The sequence below is a fragment of the Stegodyphus dumicola genome, chromosome 5 (genome assembly GCF_044657685.1).
Source record: "Stegodyphus dumicola isolate Sdum_Otavi_A_Nest chromosome 5, ASM4465768v1".
Classification (NCBI taxonomy): Eukaryota; Metazoa; Arthropoda; class Arachnida; order Araneae; family Eresidae; genus Stegodyphus; species Stegodyphus dumicola.
In genome coordinates, this window is record NC_140772.1 from 126,638,288 (window position 1) to 126,659,461 (window position 21,174).

General features: G+C 31.8%; 1 protein-coding gene across 4 annotated transcripts in view; it reads right to left on the minus strand.

Moving 5' to 3' along the window:
- The window catches only part of LOC118198397 (spermatogenesis-associated protein 20), a 99,907-nt gene that overhangs the window by 66,892 nt on the left and 11,841 nt on the right, over window positions 1–21,174 (minus strand). For all 4 annotated transcript variants that reach the window (XM_085817037.1, XM_085817039.1, XM_085817038.1 and 1 more), the window contains exons 4-5: window positions 8,058–8,212; window positions 1,522–1,668 (exon numbers count right to left, since the gene is read on the minus strand). In XM_085817037.1, the coding sequence (XP_085673163.1) occupies window positions 1,522–1,668; window positions 8,058–8,212 (302 nt within the window). The remainder of the gene's footprint in view (window positions 1–1,521; window positions 1,669–8,057; window positions 8,213–21,174) is intronic.

Consider the following 21,174-nt stretch of genomic DNA (forward strand, 5'->3'; position numbering starts at 1 on the left):
CCAAAATTTCATATATTTAATAATATTTCAGTAAGCATTGCTTTTGATATTGCAGCGAGAATGAGAAAAAAAGGTACAAAAAAAATCACCCTTAGAAAAAATACCAAAATTTCATTAAACCTCATGTTTTGTGTTGTCTTATATTATTTTATTACAACACTCTTTGGTTATTTACCTAGAAAAAGAGATGTCTTGTTGGAGAACTTGCTAAGAAAAAGACATACCAATTGAAAAAAAAATCATAAAGGCATACCAGTTGAAGAAAAATCATATACAGCCTTCACATTTATCACCAAAAATTAAGTTTCTTTAGCCATTCATCTACTTCATGGCATTATATATATTATATTTTAAATTAAATAATTTTAAAACAGTAGTTCAAATTGCATTTCTAATATAATGAAAACCATTTACAGATAATCCACTGCAATATAAGTTTTATAAACAATATAGCTCCAAAGTTTATTATTTATAAAACAAACATAGTTTTCTGTTGATATGAAATGTAATGTAATAAATGGCAAGGATTCAAATCTGGCAGACAAGCAATTTACCCTTTATTTTATGTTATCATAAAACAATTTAGTTTTCCAATACATATTTATGGCTATCACACATTAATTATAATTTTATTTCATCACCTTTTAGGCTTATAAATTGTAGCAAATTCATTGATGCCGGTAAGTAAAATACGACATAATCAATTCAAAATAATATTCTGTAAATAACATTCACTACTGCTGAGGCAATTAATATTTAAATATAAAATAATTCTCTATTATTTTATATTTAAATATTTATCTACAGGAAATTACTTTTAAGACATAGGAAATCAGAAAGAATGTTAGTAATCTCCCCTGACAGAATCCACGTAGTACACATGTACAAAATCCAAACTGAGTTAACCATTATGGAATTAAATTTTTATTCTTAATGCTAAATTAGTCAGGAAAAAGTCATTAATAAGTCTATGAACCAGTTTTTAATAAAAAAGAATGAGTCACCAATCAACAGATATCCAATGGGACATTTTCAAAACTGTTGATTTTTAATTTTGAAAAAGTGTCATAAGCTATTTTCGGTGATCAATTAATCTACGTTTTAACATTCCTCAAATTGAAATTAAGAGTTTATAGTATCCTTAACAGTAAAGCATGAAACCTGTTTTATCTTCGTTTTCATTTAGGTCATAATATCCTATTTCACAGATATGCAGATGGCCGAAGATCCATGTAAAATTAAATAGAAAATAATTTTTCAAATTGTATATCAGCAGTCGACAGTGACTGATGTGATCTGAACAGAAAGTACAGTACCATTCACTGGTGACAGACATAATACTTAACATATTAAAAGAAAATAAAAGACCTGTAATCAAAGAAATGAAAGGCATCCTAAGCGACACTATATTTGAATATCCATATTTAAAACAAAATGAATACATTTATAAATATATATTTTAGAATTAAACAGAAAAAATAACAATTTACATCAATTTGAACTGATACATAATGAAATTACCTGCTGTGCAATGTGCTGCAAAATAGTTTTGAAACCAGGTTGCCCATAGTAACGATCATCAGGGGGGAAGTATGTTCCGCCTAAAATAGGTTTCAATTCCGGAGTCAACCAAACACTCATAGGCCACCCACCACCTCCTGTTGTAGACTAAGGGAAAGATACAATGCATAATGAAATACTGACATTATTTCATATTAAATATTTATTTTTGATGCATTTTTTTAGGAAAAAATGGCTACAAATAACAGTTGCATGTATGTTTGTGTGTGTGTGACCATTTAAATGACCAAATTCTTATTAAGTCTTTAACACAAAGTTTGCCAGAGAAATACCGTACATTACTGTCTGTTCAAAATATAAGCTCACTTCAAAATTGGGTGTCCATCGCAAAAAAGTTATTTCCAACTTCAAGTTCAGCTCAAAAACCTCAAAGCAGCTTATAAATTCATGCACAGCATGCTGAAACAGTAGGCAGTATAGTGCAGCAGTAAGACATGCACTTTTAAGGCAAGTGATAGTAGGAAAGTGAATGCACATTTCAGCAAGGCCTATATACAGTCAAAAGTCGTTAATCCGGACTCGTCGGGACTTCGGCGATTCCGGATTATCGATTTTTCCAGATTATAGATCATCAGTTTAAATCTGATAAGATGGCATGCAGAAATTATAAAATTAAAAATATGAAACCGTAATTTATGAAATAAAGAACAATTATGATCTAAAGGGTATCAAAATTTACAAAAAAAAAAAAAAAAAAAGCTTCATATTTATTTGTTTACTTTATTAATAAACATTTCTTTCAATGTAAGTTGTTTAAGTTGCTTCGTTTTATGTGATAATACTTTCTCTTTAATTCTACAAACAGACATAATTTCTTGTTCAGTTACAAAGTTCCACTATTCAAGTCCTATAATTGCTGTGTCGAGAATACCGACTAATTTGTCAATCGAAATTTTTTCATTTTCAATATCCTCTGTTTCACTTTCTTCACTATTGGAAGCGAATTATAATGATGAGGAATTTGATTAAAATCATATCAAAGACCGAGTACATTGAGATGAAATACTACATTTAGTAAGGAATTATAAGCCAAATAAAATAAAAGCATCTGCCCTGAAGATAAGGATAGTGCTGACAGATCAACTTCCAATTCATTGCGCGCCGCGGCGTGAGGTCCAGATTATAGGTGTCCGAATTAACGACTTTTGACTGTATAAGATTTGAAATCCTTATTTTAAGTTTTGAATGTTGATTGGCCAATAGCTCTCTGCAATGTAGATGACCCCGTAAGTTGGTTTTTCAACATGACAGTTTAGAAAAGTTATTACAGTCAAATATCAAAAATCGGCCGACTCCTGAAATCCACATTGCCTCTCAAAATATAAACATTCAGTTTATAGGTTCAGGAAACCGCAACATTGAGTATGAAATAGCGAAGAAAAAATACTTGCAGAATAATGATGTAATAATTACCGAATAATAATGACTCATAACGGAAATACCAAATTATTGACATCATGATAAACGTTTTTTTCCCTCTAATCTGCATCAAGATAAAAAAGCAGACGATTGACTCAAATCTTCTTTCAAGTTCAAGATTCATGTTGTTGTATTTTCTGAGCTTTGTTATTTCATGAGAGTATTTAGTGCTGCCTTTTTTTTATCAGGATATTTTGTGGATAAATTAAGAATATTTTTAATTTCAGCCCTTTTTAATACAATGACAGAAAAGACACGCACTCATAATTTTACTGCTTTGCAATGTTGAAAAACGTAAACACGTTGCATTGATGGTAATGCAAAAAGTGCAAATTATGCAAAAGATGGAGGCAGGTGCCAATCCTCGGTTTATAGCAGAATCGTATGGAATTGCGACACTATTGTGTATGATATACGGAAAAATAAAGAAGAGCTGTTGAAATTTTACAGCAAGTGATTCTAACACTGGAATCCGAAACCAGAAATCTTTGCATGAGGCGAAATCGGCAAACCTCGATGCTGTGTACATATAATACAATGAATAATATAATCAATTTATATATGTAATAATACTAATTTAACACATATAATAAATTATTGCAATAATGTATATAATAATTTAATTAAATGTATCTAATATGCCTTAATTATTTTGCACTTTGAGTCTGAATATTATGATTTATCCTTTCGTTCCTGAAATCCGCTAAATCTTAAAATCCGCACAATCTCTGGTCCCAAGCTTTGCGGATTTCTGGACTTTTTTGAATAAAGAGGGGGGAAATATCCAAATTAAAATTAGTAATTTTGAGCTTCATATTTTTTTATCTTATATATATATGCATCAGCCATTTTTTACTTCATATATATATATATATACATACAGGTATTGTACACATTTCTATCAGCAAATGGGAGCTGAATAAATACAATTAAAGGTAACTTATGTCTGAACATCACTTTTGCAATAACACTCTAAGAATAAAATAGATCTGTAAGTAGGATGCATTATTATTAAACATAATTTAATAAAACTGGGGCTATAGCTGGGTACATGAGATTCAGTGTATGGACTTTACGCTCACTTTACAGAAGCAGGGAGTCTATCCTTTTTAACGAAAATCATGGATAGTTATAGGATTAATTTGATGGCCCTTCAGGAAATGAGATGAATTGGAGAGAGAATTCAAGATAGCAGAAACCACACTGTATTTTACAGTTATGCTCCTAAAAAACATATGTTTAGTACAGGCTTCATTGTTCATAAGAAGATTAGGCATCTTATCATTGATTCTGAGCCTAAATCGCATAGGCTGTGCAAGATCAGACTGAGAGGCAAAGTCTTCAACTATAGCATAATAAATATACATGCCCTAAAAGAGGACAAAGATGAGGAAGAAAAATATACTTTTCATGAAAACATCCATGCTTTGTATTCTTCCAGTCCCAAACATGATATAAGAACAGTGTTGGGTGATGCAAATGCCAAGACTGGGAAAGAAGACAAGTTCAGACCCACCACTCAGGGGCACAGCCTACATTGTGACTCAAATAATAATGGACAAAGGTTGATATTTTTTGCTGCAGAACATGATATGGTGGTGGCCATTACTTGTTTTCCACACAAACATATATGCAAAATAACATGGATACCTCCAGATTGTAACACCTTTAATCAGATAGATAACGTCTTAATCCATCTTAGACATGCATCAGACATACCACATGTCAGATCATATCGTGGAGCAAATTTCGATTCAGACCACTACTTAGTAATGATAAAAATTAGAGCAAGAATTTCTAATGCCCATAAAAACCAAGGGGTAACATTAGAAAAATACAACTGTCTGCTGTTGAAAGATACAGGTATTAAGCGAAGATACCAGAATGAATTGGAAACAAAATTGAAAAACATTAAATTGGATGAATTGGAAAGTACTGATGAGAAATGGAATTCACTAAAATTGGCAATTGGCGATGCTGTCATAGGAAAAGTTAAAAAGAAAAAAAAATGTTATGATTGGTTTGACCTGGAGTGCAGAACTACTAACAATCTTAAAAATAAGTCACATAAGAATATGATACAAAGAAAACATAACAGAATAGCTGTTGATGAATACAAATGTGCCAGAAAAAAGAAGAAAAGATCCACTGTATTAAGAAGACAAACTTTCATGAAAATCTCTTAAAGGATATTGGACATCTTAGGGAAGTACAGAAAAGCAGAGCTTTCTTTCATGAGATTAATTGTGGATGGAGAAATTTCAAGGCAAGAACTATACTGCGCAGAGAGAAAGATGGCAATATTTTAAGCGCAATAGGTGATAATCTTCAAAGGGAGCATCTGAATTGAGTTGCTAAATTCTGATCTGCCTTCAGAAGTTAGCAGATCAACAATCAGAAATTTAGAGCCCATTGATCCCCCCCAATTAAAAAGTGAATAATGCTATAAAAAACAATGAATCTCCTGGACCTGACAAAATATCGTCAGACCTTTTAAAAGTTATGGAACCTAACTGTATACAGCTTATAAAGGAATTAATTCAACATATTTGAGACACTCCCAATAGAATGGAAACTTAATACCACTTGCATGATATACAATAAAGCTGCTGTGCTAGACTGTAGTAATTATAGAGGAATCAGTCTCCTTTGCACATCCTATAAAATTCTGTCCAATATTCTTTTTGATGGACTTTTGCTGTTAACACTTCGGGTACATTTGACGAGTGAGATTCGTCATCTGCTTACTCGGGCAAAGTTATGGTGGACGAGCCCGACTCTAAAATGCTGTTTCAAAAATATATTTATATCACCAATATAAGTATATTCCAAATAAAATGTATTACTTTTACATATTAATCCATATAGCGGCACATTAAATCCATACCGTGGGCATAAAAATCTTCAAATAATTCAGTACTCAAAGGGTTAACTTGATAGGCGACTATCAATGTGCACTTAGGAAAGGAAGATCTACAACTGAACAAATTTTCAACTTGAAACAGATTCTTGTAAAATGCAGAGAGTTTGAAATCGAGACTCACAATTTTTTTATTGAATTTAGAACAGCATATGATTGTATTAAATGAGAACTTCTCATAAAAGCTATGCATGAATTGAAAATTCTAGAAAAACATGTTGCACTTGTAGTCTTGACTCTTAAAGAAGCCATAATTCAAGTACGCATACAAGGTGATCACACAGAACAGCTTGAGGTAAAAATGGAGCATGACAGGGAGATGCACTGGCATGCCTGCTGTTTAATATACAGCACTCAAAAAAAGTTATTAGAGACTCAAAGATCAATATTAGAGGAAATATCTTTACTCAGTTCAAATGCTGGCTTATGCTGATGACATTGGCATTATTGCACCAGCTCTCAAACAAGCACATATGACACTGGAATAAAGTGCTAAAAGAATGAATTTATTTGCAAATGAAAATAAAACTAAATATTTACCTTGCCTAAAGTCTGACTTACAACTTCATCACTTAGAAATTGGCAATTATAAGTTTGAAGAAGTTAATAGTTTTACTAATTTGGGAACGGAGATAAATAATAAAAATGTGTTGGCCCTAGAAATATATAAAAGAAGCATTGCTGCAAATAGATGTTTTTATGCCCTGAAGAGCCTCAGGGCAGATCCCTGCTAAGATGTATTGATTGTGCTGAAAAAGATCTTAATATTTTAAAGGTTAAAAACTGGAAAACAGTTGCCAAAAGTACAGATGCCTCGAGAGAGCCAGGGCCCACCCAGGGCTGTTGATCCACTGAAGATGAAGAATTTAATAAACATACTTAAGAAACAAATTTGAGAATAAAATCAACTTTATAAAATTGATTAAGTAGCATTAAATATTTTACACTTATAATAGTTGGACATATTTTGAAAGAAGATTAGATTAAATTTATGTCAAACAGCATAGGTTAAAATGAGAAGTAAAGACATAATAACGGAAGACTGGCTGTTGCCAATGCTGCTGCTTGCCTAGAGAGAGACCTGTTGATCAAAACAAATCTGAAAGCCTGATGTAGGCATGGTTGGCAAGTTTTGAAAGTTAGTTGTGCTCTGTCTGATGTAATTAGTGCCGTAGCTTCATGTAGAGTTCCTTAGATTGTAACCCAGTTAATAATATATATTAAGGTTCCAATAAACCACTAATGAACCAGAGGTGATAAGTTGTTTTGTATTATTTTAAGTCTCACTAGATGCATGGAATAAGTTTTATATTAATTTTTACATTTTTGTGCTGTATTTTGTGAAGGCATATACTTTTTTGTCATACTTTTCTCACTCCATGACTAAATAGGAAGGTTCTTTTTAACAAAATTGAAGTCACATGATATCAATTCTTTTGGCTTATTATTAGTTTCTTTAACATGATTTCCATGCTCACAAGTTGTGTGATACAACTGAAAGACAACATGATCACACCCATGAAGTCAATTTTAAATCCCTCAATTGAAAATTATTAATATTTCAGACTGTAGTGACACTGAAAATATTGTCCTATTTGTCATGCCAAGAAGGTCTGTTAGAACACCAGCTCAGTCTTGAGTCATGATAAAAGGAGTCAATGAAGGATAGCAGGATTATAAACCTGCCATTAGCAATACCAAAGAAAGTCCATGTGAATCTCAAACCTACTAATCATAGTAGAATTTATGAAATGTCTGTAGATATAAAAGGTGGAGTTGCTACATATAATGTCAATATAACAATGAACACATACTAAAGAGGGGCCCTAGTTTTTTTTCCAACACTTCATATTTTGTGCTTTTACTCACTATTTTATAACTCAATCCCCATTGGTTAAACCATGCTTTAGCCTTGATAAAAGCAGAGAGCAACAGGAGATAAATAAGCCTTGTGAAACCTTACACAAATGTACTAGTTAAATTAAATAGTTAAATTTTTGCAGCCTCATTTCTATTGCAGATTAGTGTATAAATGATTACATAATTTTAAGCTAGGAAACAGTCTCAAAATAATCCTACTATTATAAATAATACTATATAAAATTATAGCATCTAACTATCTATCTGCATATATTACCTGAACAAATGTCATGTACACTTTGTCAACATCTGGTCGTTCTTCTCTATCCACTTTAATATTGACAAAATTTTCATTCATTATCTTAGCAATTTCTTCATTTTGAAAAGATTCCCTCTCCATTACATGACACCAGTGACAAGTAGAGTATCCAACTATCAAACAATATACACAGTATATAACTTGAAAATTGAAACAACATATATTTCTATTAAAACGTACATTTAGAATTACTGACAGCAGATTGTAAGCTTCACGGCTAAAACAAAAGCCAGTCGTCAAAGTTAGTTCAAAATAAACAGAAGTTCTTACCTGGTTCTGCTATCTGCTGAATTTCTCAAGAAAGTAAGTAATTAAGTATGATTTAATAACATTAATCTTTTATTATGCACTATAAATGGGTGACATATATGCTTCTATGACGATTTACAATACTATGAGTTACAGCAAAACACTAAATAATAGTCATGGTTTATTAGCATCATCTACAACAGGGTTTCTTAAACGTTTTTCAGTCGCGACCTCCAGGAGCCCATATATTTTTTAAAAAATTTGTGGAACCCCATAAGTATTGCACAAATCCGACACACATGTGAGTGAAACTGTCAATTTTTTCACTTGTACTGTAATATACTATTGCAGTTTTAGGTCATTAACTTTAATTTATAATTTTAAGACATACAACAATGTGAAAATTTGAAATAAGTAACAAATGAAATGACAGCATCACGTGCAAAGCAAGGAAAATGAACGTTTATATTATAAAAGAGGGTGACTCCCACGTGACTACCACTGTCCAATCCGTGTTTTACAGAAAGGATGAATTTGAATATTTTGTTTAGCTAATCTGTTGCACTTAGTTGTGCCATTTGTCTTCATTTAGATCGTGATATTAGTTTAATTATTCCAATCTAGATAACCTGTTTCAAAACTTGATAATTATTAATATTTCCAATATTTCTCATTGTACGCGTAAGCTGGTGACCACCCGCGTGACAGGCTCCTGCCTGTCACGCGGCTCCCTTACTCACCTACATTTCACAAAATTTGACAAGTTTCGCCTAGTTGGCGCGGCGTAAATCGCCTTAATTAAAAACTTAAGTACCAACGCCTTAGGGCAATTTACCAACAGAGACGGTTAAAGTAGCGGTTGGCTACTAATTGCCGCCTAGCCATTGACTCGATTTCGATTTCGATATTATAAAAGGAATGCATAAAAATGCGTTTTTTTCTTTGTCTGTATTGTCTTATATTTATCTATTTTCAGATGCATTGAATAAAAATATTTGGTAATTGTAAAATTACTACGTATAATAAGTTAAAGAAATATCAAAACTGCTAAAATTTTTGGTAAACCTCCTGCTGCAGGTCCCGTGACCCCCAAGGGCATTGCAACCCACAGGTTAAGAAACCCTGATCTACAGTCTAGAGTTCATTACAAGTGCCTTATATGAACATTTCCTACCTCTAAAGTGTGCTACAAAACAATCAAACAAAAATTAAGAGTAATTTTGCCACTAGTCTTATTTTTGTTAAACAGGACCAATGATTGAAAAGAATCTTGCTCAGAAGGAAAACATGTAGTGTAGTTTTCATACATACTGTTCATACATACGTGTGCTAGTATTCAATAATGTTGTTTTTGTTAAAATAAATTTGTTATTGTTAATATTACAGTCCACTTACTGAAGTTAAGTATCATTAAATAAGTTCGAGCTATCTCCGGCTCGACGGGCCGGAGAAGAATATGGCTATTAATATTGTTTCATTGAATCGCCAACGCGGCGTAGTGAAAACAAAACTCAGAGCTTTGATAAAATTCCTTGATGAGTATAAAATGGAGGAGAATAAACTCAACCAAGATGTTATTATGAAGACTAAATTGGATTCTTTGTTGGAATTAAAATCTCGGGTTAAACAACTCATAGTGGAATACACCAATTTGCCAGAGGAAATTGACTTGAAGGATAATCTAAGCATTACACAAGAATTGGAAGAAAGCATCGAAGAGTTCAAAGTAAGATTTAGAATTTTTCTTTCTAATTGTGAAACAAATAATAAAGATAAATTTGAAACCAAAACTGTTTCTAAATCAAATTTTAAACTGCCTGATTTACCTCTTCCTCAATTTTATGGTAAATATGAAGATTTTAAAAATTTTAAAGTGCAATTTATGTCTATGATTGGTAATAATAATAATTTAAATGATACTGAGAAACTGTTTTATTTGAAAGCATCACTTAAAGGTGAAGCAAAAATGTTAGAATCATGTCAGGATACATTTGAGTCGCTATTTTCTGCACTTGAAAGCAGATATGAAAACAAAAGAGCAGTAGATGATGCCTTTATCAATAATTTGTTGAACTTTGAAAAAATAAATGACTCACCTTCTCAGTTGAGATCACTGGTAAATAATGTTAAAAGATGTTTGAGATCTTTAAGTGTATTAGAATTTGATAGAAATAATTTATCTGATGTTTTGATATTAAATATTTTATTGCATAAATTAGATAGAGAATCTAGAAAAGCATTTGAACTAAACGTAAAATCAAATGAAATTCCCAAACTTGATGAATTTTTAGAATTTCTCGAAGAAAGAATTCGCATTCTTGAAGAAATAAACAAAGTTAGTTTTCCTAAGCAGAGCTATGCTCATCAAATCAATTAAGTCGCTCTAGAAATTCAAAATCCTTGGTAACTAAAACAAACCCTTTTTGAAAGTGTATTATGTGTAAAGAACCACACCCAATTTATCATTGTTCGAAATTTAAGAGTATTTCTGTTTCTGAGCGGTATGATTTTGTTAAGGAATATAAATTATGCATTAGCCTTTCTCCATCACACGTATTATCGCAGTGTAAGGCTAAACTCAATTGTTATGTCTGTAAGAAAGACACACATCATACGCTTTTGCATAAAAATGACAAAAAGCAAAATGAATCATCGAAAGAAAAAGAATTGACCTTGAACCTTTTCTCAGTGAATGGGAAAGAGGACTGCCCCTCTCTCCCCCACACAACTTTGATGGCAGCTGCAAATAAATCTAAATTTGTGTTAATAAATACAGCGATTGTTTATCTTCGTGATGTTTACGATGAACGAATTCCTTTTAGAGCAGTGCTTGATTCAGCTTCGACTTCTAATTTTTGTACTGTAGGTGTTATGAACTCATTAGGAATAAAAAAAGAACGAGCATTTATTCCAGTTAGTGGAATAGGCAACACTACTTTGAATGTTAAATCACGCGTTTATCGAACTTAGAAAAGGAAAATGAATGGGAAATAGAGTTATTAGTTGTTCCCAAAATAACTGACATGACACCATCGAAATCTATTGATATTTCGAAATTAAATATTCCGAAAGGAATAAAGTTAGCTGATGATGAATTTTTCAAGGCAAAAAAGGTAGATTTATTATTAGGTGCGGAATTATTTTTTGAATTTTTAAAAACAGATAAAGTACGTTTAGAAGATAATGAGTTACTTCTTCAAAACAGCTGCTTCGGCTTTTTAGTTTCTGGAAGCATTAGAATTCCAAATGTAAAGAATTATGACTTAAATTATTGTTTTTTGTCAACAGAGATTAATTCGTTAAATAACTTAGTAAAGTCTTTCTGGGAAGTTGAAGAAGTAAATGAAACTAAATCTACAGTTAATTCTGAATTAAATTATTGCAACGAACTTTTTAAAAACTCATTTTACCGGCATGCGGATGGAAGATATGTGGTTAAAATGCCGTTCAAGCCAGATATTGGTGAAAACATACAATTAGGAGATTCAAAGGAAATCGCTGAAAAAAGACTGAATCAATTGTGGAAACGTTTGTCGAGTGATTCTGTAATGAAAGAACTTTATGTTTCATTTTTAAGGGAATATGAATCATTAAATCATATGGAGAGGATGCAAGACTATTCTGAAACTGAAGGAGGATATTTTCTTCCTCATCATGGCGTGCTGAAACCTGATAGTAAAACAACAAAGTTACGCGTTGTGTTCAACGCGAGTGCCAAAATTACTGACGGTTGTTCATTGAACGACATATTATGTAAAGGTAGAAAGATTCAAGAGGAACTTTTTTCCATCATGATATGGTTTAGAAAGCATATTTATGCATTTACTGCCGATATTGAGAAGATGTTTCGACAAATTGAAATATTGCCATCGCAGACCAAATATCAAAAAATACTTTGGAAGGAAGATGAAGATAAGCCTATAGAAATATTCAGACTCAAAACGGTAACTTATGGCACAGCATGCGCTCCATATTTGGCACAAAGGACTCTTCAACAGTTAGCGAAGAATGAAGAAAAGGATTTTCCTGTAGCATCGAAAGTGGTCTTGGAAGATTTCTATGTAGACGACTGTCTTACTGTATCTTCGAATTTGAAGGAATGCATTCAGCTCCAGAAAGATTTGACAGAATTGCTCCAAAGAGGAGGAGTGAAGCTACACAAGTGGGGTACTAGTTTTGATTCTCAGAACTCTGATTTACAGAATTTTTCATTTGATCGTAATAGTAATACAACTGTGAAGACGTTAGGTATGTTGTGGAATAATAAGAAGGATACATTGCAATATAAAGTTACTGTTAATGAAAAGCCTGATGTTACGAAAAGAGATGTTTTATCTCAAATAGCGAGATTATATGATCCTTTAGGCCTACTCGGTCCTATTATTAGCAAGGCAAAGATATTCATGCAAGCACTTCGGTTGCTTAAGCTAGACTGGGTGGAACAGTTACCACCACCTCTTGCCAATGAATGGAATGTGCTTATTAAAACTCTTCAGAGTATAGAAAATATACAAGTACCTCGTTGCATTTTAAAAGAGACCTTTTCAATGCTCATTTTACAGGGATTTGCGGATGCCTCCGAGAAGGCATTTGGGGCAGTGATATATCTTCAAAGCATTACAAGCCCTGGTGAATATTGTAGTAAACTTCTTTGTAGCAAATCTCGTGTAGCACCTATCAAGACTATGACTATTCCTAGATTAGAACTATCAGCATGTCTACTTCTGTCCAAACTTATGCAAAAGGTTTTAGAAGCTTTGAAACTCAAAATTGATGACGTTAAGCTCTGGTCAGATTCAAGCATTGCTTTAGCCTGGATCAATACATCACCGCATCTTTTGAAAACCTTTGTGAGTAATAGAGTCTCACAAATTCAACAACTTACTTCTAACTATCAGTGGGGACATGTGTCTTCAGAAATGAACCCAGCCGACATCATTTCCAGAGGATCAGATGCTACAACTCTTGGATCTAACAAGCTGTGGTGGAAAGGTCCTGATTTTTTAAACAAGGACAATTTTCAAGATAAAAATGGACTTTATTCTTCTGAGCTTTATTCTTCTGAACTGAAACCAGTTACGACTTCCTAGTTGACTTTAAAAACTGATTCATTCTTTGATGACTTCCTAAAAATAACTAATGATTTCTTGAAACTAATATGAATTCTTAGTTTACTTTTCAGATTTATCTACAACTGTAGGAACACAAGTGAGAAACGAACAGGTAGTATTAGTATGGATGAAATAGAGCTGTCAAGGAATACACTCCTTAAATATATCCAAGGTAGGTATTTTGCAGAAGAAATTTCTTTGTTGCAGAAAGGTCTACAGATAACATCAAGGAGTAAGTTAAAATATTTTGATCCCTTCTTAGATGAAAAAGGTTTGTTAAGGGTAGGTGGTAGGATAAAGAATTCTAATTTAAGTTATAGTCAAAGACATCCCATTATTTTGCCTGCCAAGAATAAGTTAACTGAACTTATATTTATTTATTTTCATGAAAAGGATTTTCATAATGGTCCACAATCACTATTAAATTTTATTAGACAAATTTATTGGCCCATTAATGGCAGGAATATAGCTATAAAGATAGTCCAAAGCTGCATAATTTGCTTTAATGCAAAACCAATAATTTCTCAACAACTAATGGGAGAATTACCTAAAGAGAGAATTAATATTAACTTTACATTTAATTGTTGTGCTATTGATTACTGCGGCCCATTTCTGATAAAGTACAAAGGGCAACGCAAGGGTAACTATCATAAGATATATGTTTGTATTTTTGTTTGTATGCTGACAAAAGCAATTCATCTAGAGATTGTCAATGACTTAACCGCAGAAGCATTCATTGCTTGTCTGAAGAGGTTCTTTGCCCGACGAGGTAAACCAAAAAAAATATTTAGTGACAATGCAAAAAACTTTGTTAGTGCAAATACAGAAATAAAAAAATTAATGAGTATTTTTCTAAAGCAGAATGGAACTTTAGCTAATTTTCTAGCCGAGGAAGGTATACAATGGAAGTTTATACTCCCAAGAGCACCAAATTTTAATGGTCTATCTGAAGCAGGAGTAAAATCCTTTAAATTTCATTTTAAACGAACAGTAGGAAATTCAGTGTTAACCTACGAAGAATTTTTGACAGTAACAGTTCAAGTAGAGGGAATCTTAAATTCTCGCCCTCTTACACCGTTAACTTCTAATATTGATGATTTAAATGTTTTGACCCCTGGCCATTTCCTTATAGGTCGACCGATCAATTCAATAATTGAACCCAATTTAACAGAAGTAGATAATAACAGACTTAGTTCATGGCAAAAAACTACAAAAATGGTACAAAATATATGGAAGAACTGGACTAATAATTACTTGAGCACTTTGATTCAAAGAAATAAATGGATGATTGCTAAACAAAATATTAAAATAGGGGATATGGTAGTGATTAAGGAAGAAAATCTTCCTACCTGCAAATGGTTGTTAGGGAGAATTGTACATGTGTTTTATGGGAAGGACAACCTTGTGCGAGTTGTCTCTGTCAAAACCAAAAATGGTATTTATAAATGAGCAGTTACTAAAATTGCTGTACTGCCAATTGAGAAATAATGTATGAATTTTTATGTTTATTTGAAGGTTTGAATTGTAATCCATCATATTTGTTCTTTTCACAGTGTAATTACTTGTATTATAATTTGTGCATTAATTTACATTGTATCATTTTGTATTGTATGAACATTTATTACTTTTTTTAATTTTACTTATTGTATTGAAATTAATATTTCAATGCCGGGCGGGATGTTCGGTGTCTGAAAGAGTATTGCTTGGCAGCATTGTTTCACGCCAGAGTTTGGCTTTAGTGTAACCCTAAAGTTATTTCGTTTTTGCTTTATTAGTATGAATGATTTCTGACTTGATGTAAGAGCATATGGTTGCTCGCTCTTAGCTAAGTTACATAGGTAACTATAAGCACATGCGTGTGCTAGTATTCAATAATGTTGTTTTTATTAAAATTAATTTGTTATTGTTAATATTACAGTCCACTTACTGAAGTTAAGTATCATTAAATAAGTTCGAGCTATCTTCGGCAAGAACACATACTAATACAAAAGTTTTAAAATAAATGTTCTACATAAAATGGATTATTAGTTATTTTGATGTCACTGGCTTCACATAATATAACACACCCTCTGATGACTCAATTTATAATTATGAAGCAGGACAAAAAAGAAAAAGTACTGATTGTCAAACTCAATTTTCAGTACCAAAGAAGACTTTATATACTACACTTATATACACAATTACATTATCAGTGAACAGAATAATAATTAAAGTGCACTTTTTGATGAAAATTTAAGAAGTTAGACCATTTAGTATAAATTATTATGTTTTGATATACATTATCTCTTTAAAGCTAGTCCTTATATACAAGCAGTTTAATATTTTATTAATCAAGATTTTCTGAATTACTGAAAATTCCAAATGAAAAATTTAAATTTGCATAAGTGAGGTTCTACTGTATATGTAACTTTCAAATGTAAACTTTTCATAAAAAAATTACATTTCTTCGCCCCCTCAAAAAATTACAAAAAAGCAATATTTTCTTGTAAATATTTTTAAATTATAAAAAATGTAACATAATACACTGCAATATTTCATAACGCAAAGCAAAATATTTATAATAATGGATTAAATGTTAAATAGTTCATTCAATACTAAGCAATTTATAATGAAAACATACCTACTTTGAAAAGCTACTGATTATATTTAATTATTTCACGTGACAGTTCTTTCACACCATATAATTTTTTTATAAATACAGTGAAACCTTGGTTCGTGAATTTAATTCTTTCCTGAAAGCCATTCATGGACTAAAATACTTGGAAACCAAAACGATTTTCAACATAGGTATCAACATAAATTGATTAATTTATTTCTGGACTACAGATGATTGCTTATTTAAATTTTAAAACAGTATTTTGTGTTCAAGTTCATAACCCCAAACCAATGGGAATATAATACAAAAATATAAACATAATATTAAACAGATAAAAATTTAATTTAATTTTACTGTACTTGTAAGGGGAGAGTGAATGGCATAAGTGGAATATGATGTGAAAGATTTTATTGTATAGATGCAAAATTCTTTTCCATAAAAATATTAAGTAACTGTCTTTAGGGGTCATCTTCTTTTATCTTTTGTTTGCCTCTAAGTACCATCTAACTCTGCTTTCAACCACTTGGTAAGTACCACTTTACTCAATGTTTGTGCAATATGATTTATGGTTGCCTGTGTTTTAAAATGATTCTAAAATGAGACAAGGCATTATCTTTGAAAATACCTATGCTGAAGCTTTGTATTGGTTTATCAGGGTGAAATTTTGCACAAGTTTTGCTGTTCAGAGAACTAGTGTTAGAGAAGACATTTCTTCATAAATTGCCTTTTGTTTTGCTGCTTTTGAAGTTGTAGTTCTGTCATGTTCAGCTCATTTTTATGGTCAATCTAGAAACTTCTCCACATCTTCATTGCTAATTTCTTAGCCCATAGTTTTGCTAGAGAAACAATATCATAGAAAACAACAATACCCCCCCCCGTCAAAAGTATCAAAATGCCTGCAACCCAATATGGCCATAATTTCTTCCAAGCAGATTTCATGGAGCTATGAGTCACTTGCCACCATGCTTTGCTAGTGAAAGGTAAGTAATGGACAACATTAAAATGGTATTTCCAGAAGTTCCTCGGTGTTGATTATGTACACATGTTATCTCAACACACCTTCAAAATCATACATTGCTAACTTGAGCATTCATAACTTGTAACACCATTTGTCATCTGAATCATTTCTTGTTCAAATAATTTGTTTGTGAATCAACTTGTTCATGGTCTGAGATTCCACTGTAAATGACATTCAGAATTGGGTAAAAATCACTATATCATTGCTTTCAGTTTTATAACATAATTTCACCTTTCTGCATTATTAAAAATCAGATTACAGCATCTTGAATAATGTAAATTATGTGTAACTTGAATTATCCATTATGAATAAAAACTTTCTTTACAAATATAAAATATTAACATATTGAGATTTCTATATATTTAACAAATCAAAGCTCTAAATTTATTTATGGTCAAAAGTAAAATCCTTAAACATGTAAAAATGTACATTCATATGTTATATAAAAGACAACATCTAACATAAAATCAATAAATCAAATTTAAAAAAAATTATAATGTTTAACTGGCAATGTGATAAAATTATTTTTTATATTGAAATCCCCCTACACTCACATATTAATATTTGTGTATTTATGTATGTATGCCTGTCTCGTAAAACTGTATTTTATAGTAGCCCTTAAAGTTTTCCATTTAATTCTGTTCTTTTTCTTTTCTGTTCTAAAAACAGAAGTGCAGTTCTAAAAACAAAATCTTTAGGAAGTGCATCATTTCAAAATTAATCCCTGTTCTATAATTGTTGTAGAATACAAATCATATTGCTTAACCCTTTGCAGCGTACTATACGTTAACGTTGAAATTTCAACAAAAAAGTTGTATGCAGTCTATTTAGTCCTAAAGGAGTATACAGGTAAAATTTTGTAAAATTTGCACTTACCGTTTTAATTCTGTGGGTATTCCATGAGGTGGAACACTGCGCCACCAGAGCTTTTAAAAGTGCGACTAAGCGAGCATTGCAGTGAAGCACGAAAATGAGTAGAAGCGTTTGTATAAGAATGAAAAAACTCTGTATTATGGCTGTATACATGGTTTCTAGGATATACACAATATTCTTGAATATATATGGATAAATGAGATAGATATCTATACACACAAGTCCTATATACCAAAATATTTACAAATTTTCCTATTTCTTAGCTTTGTGAAATTGTTCAAAGCAAGTCACACCTTTTTGATGGAAGCACAAACCAACTACAATTAAAATAATTAACTATGATTAATATTAACAATAAAGAAAAATAAGCCTATAATATATACATACATGAAAAATATCTACACAGTTATTGAAAATAAATGGGAATGAGACTAAAAAGCGACAGCAAAAAATTTGCGCAGGTCTAAGTAAAGATGAGTCAAGCTACTAATAAAATTCCCGTCTAAAAACTACTCCCAAAAAATTCGAGATGCCAATATTAGGGCTTTCGGTTGGTTTGTGCATTAGCACTGAAGGCGTAATGAGTAAGTTTCCTCAAGCGCAGTTTTCATTAAAGAATCACAAGTCAAAAAATTAACTATGAAATCTTTATTTAAATATAAAATAGGAGAATTTTGCTTAACTTAAGTAGAACACCAATTAAAGTAACAATCATCACAGACATTAAAACACTGAAGTACTGAAAAGAATAACTTACATAGAATAATCATCAGTCCTAAATATCATCATGCTTACCTATTTAGGCAATTAAAAAGAGAAACAGGAACATACGCTGACACAGTACCTGAATGATAAAGCACTAACTGAATTAGACCTTTGGCCAGGTACAAGTAGCTAAGGTGAGAATCAAATATACTGCATTGCACACAAACTTTACTTTCTCTCGCCAACATATATCTTGGCGCACGTCCGTTTCGTATGCCTTTCGAGTTTCATTATGCAAAATACCTAAATTTATGCTAACACTTTCATAACACAAAACACACCTCAGCCCTCAATACTGCTTTGTTTGAATTCATCCCCCTCCCCAAACAACGGAAACAGAAAACATAAACAACGGATGTTCTCTCCTAAGCACAGATGTTCTGATTCGTAACAGCATGAGATCGCTAAAGGCGCAGTGTTCCCGCTAATGGAACAATTTAAAATACAGTACACTCCCGGTTATCCGCGGAATTGGGTGGCGCGGCCGCCGTGGATAATCCGAAAAAAGCTAAAAATGGGTATAGCAAAAGAAAAAACAGTCATTCCAACTTTGATAAATCATTTTATGAACAATAAAACGTGAAATAAACAGCAGGAAATGTTTAACTAACTCTTAATATTTCAATGATTCTGCGTATGGTTTTTGTATGAAAGATTTAAAAAATATAGAACAAATAATTTGGAGTACAGCCAGCAAAATTATGCCTATTTTTTTTTTCCAAATAAAATTTTTTATATCATTAAAAAATAGAGAAAATTACTTGAAAAAAGTGGATTTTAATAACACATAATAAATGAAAATTCTGTGTCTCCTTGTGATATGCTGCTATCTACTGTTTAAAAAGAAAAGTTCAAAGTATATTATAAAGGCATTTTTATCTATTTACAGTTGAATTTAAAGGTTTCAGATACGATTCAATTTGGGTGTTCCATGTAGTGGAACACTGAGCCACAAAGGGTTAACCCTCTAAGTGGCCCAGGTTTTTGGATATGCCATGAAAAAATGTATTTAAAGAGCCTTTATTACGTAAATATGTATATTTACCAATTTTAGTGTGTATTTTCCTAAACTTACATTCATCAAGATGACATATATATTATTAACGAAAGTAAGAAAGTAAAATATCTTATTATAAGCTAATATATATCAAGCAACAAAAAATCTCTTGATTGGATGCATATAAGCATTCTATACCGCACCACGCGCATAGGGAAAAATCCATACATGTGATTGGACATTCTTTCCGATGACATCATTTTCTGTCATGTAATGATGTTTAGACAGGATTCTTACGGTTTTGTTTTCGATAAATGACTTGCATGAATGAGACGGAAGCGTGAAAATTATCGTTTATTTTCTTTGAAATGAAAAAATTTAGCTGTAGCATTCTGAATATGGCTTGTTGTTTCATGAAATTATAAAATTATAAAATCTTTCAAAGATGCTGTTAATATCAGAAGCAATCTTAAGCATTTAGATTTTATAAATAGCTGAGTTCATGAATTTACTGCAAAAACCAAAACATGACAATCTTGATCCAACTATATAGGCATTGTGTGCTAAAAAGTATATTATTATTGAAATTTTGTTGCACTCTGTTCTTATCACATTGCAGAAAATACTTATTTTTCAAATGTTATGTTATTTCTATGTTAATGTCCATGTCATTCTAATATTCATTTCCTTTAAAAGAAAGAAAAAAGTGCATTCAGTGCCGTTGCTGAATTCAATACACGTGTACAAGAAAAGAAACTGCCTTCTCTGACAAACACTTTTTTATGCAAAGGTACAAAAGATGTTACACATTACAAAATCGGCAAAGAAATATTAATCAAATTAAAATACAGTACACTCCCGGTTATCCGCGGAATTGGGTGGCGTGGCCGCCGCGGATAATCCGAAAAAAGCTAAAAATGGGTATAGCAAAAGAGAAAACAGTCATTCCAACTTTGATAAATCATTTTATGAACAATAAAACGTGAAATAAACAGCAGGAAATGTTTAACTAACGCTTAATATTTTAGTATATCACTCAAAACTAACCTAAAATGTATTTTGTTAATGAAAACAGAAAAGTGCTTTGTACTTACGAGAGGCATCAAGGATACATAGAAAAATTAATACATATGTACTGTATTCGTCGGCATTGTAAATTTGTTCAAAAGATAGCTCTTCTTTTAAAACAAATTCTTCAAATCCATGGTGGAAATCGTTAGCTGCTTGTTGGTCACCACTAAGTTTCTCCCCATGAAGTCCAAATTCTCGAATTCCATATCGCTGCTTAAAACGAGTCAACCAGCCAGAAGATGCATCAAAATTTCCTTTCAGGCCTAACAACTCAAAAAAGGTTTTTGCCTTTGCCGCAATGATAAGACCATTTACAGGAGTACCCTCTTTTCGAACTTCAGCTAGCCACTCTGTCAATGCCATATCTAGCTCATCAAAGGTAGAACCCTTCATAG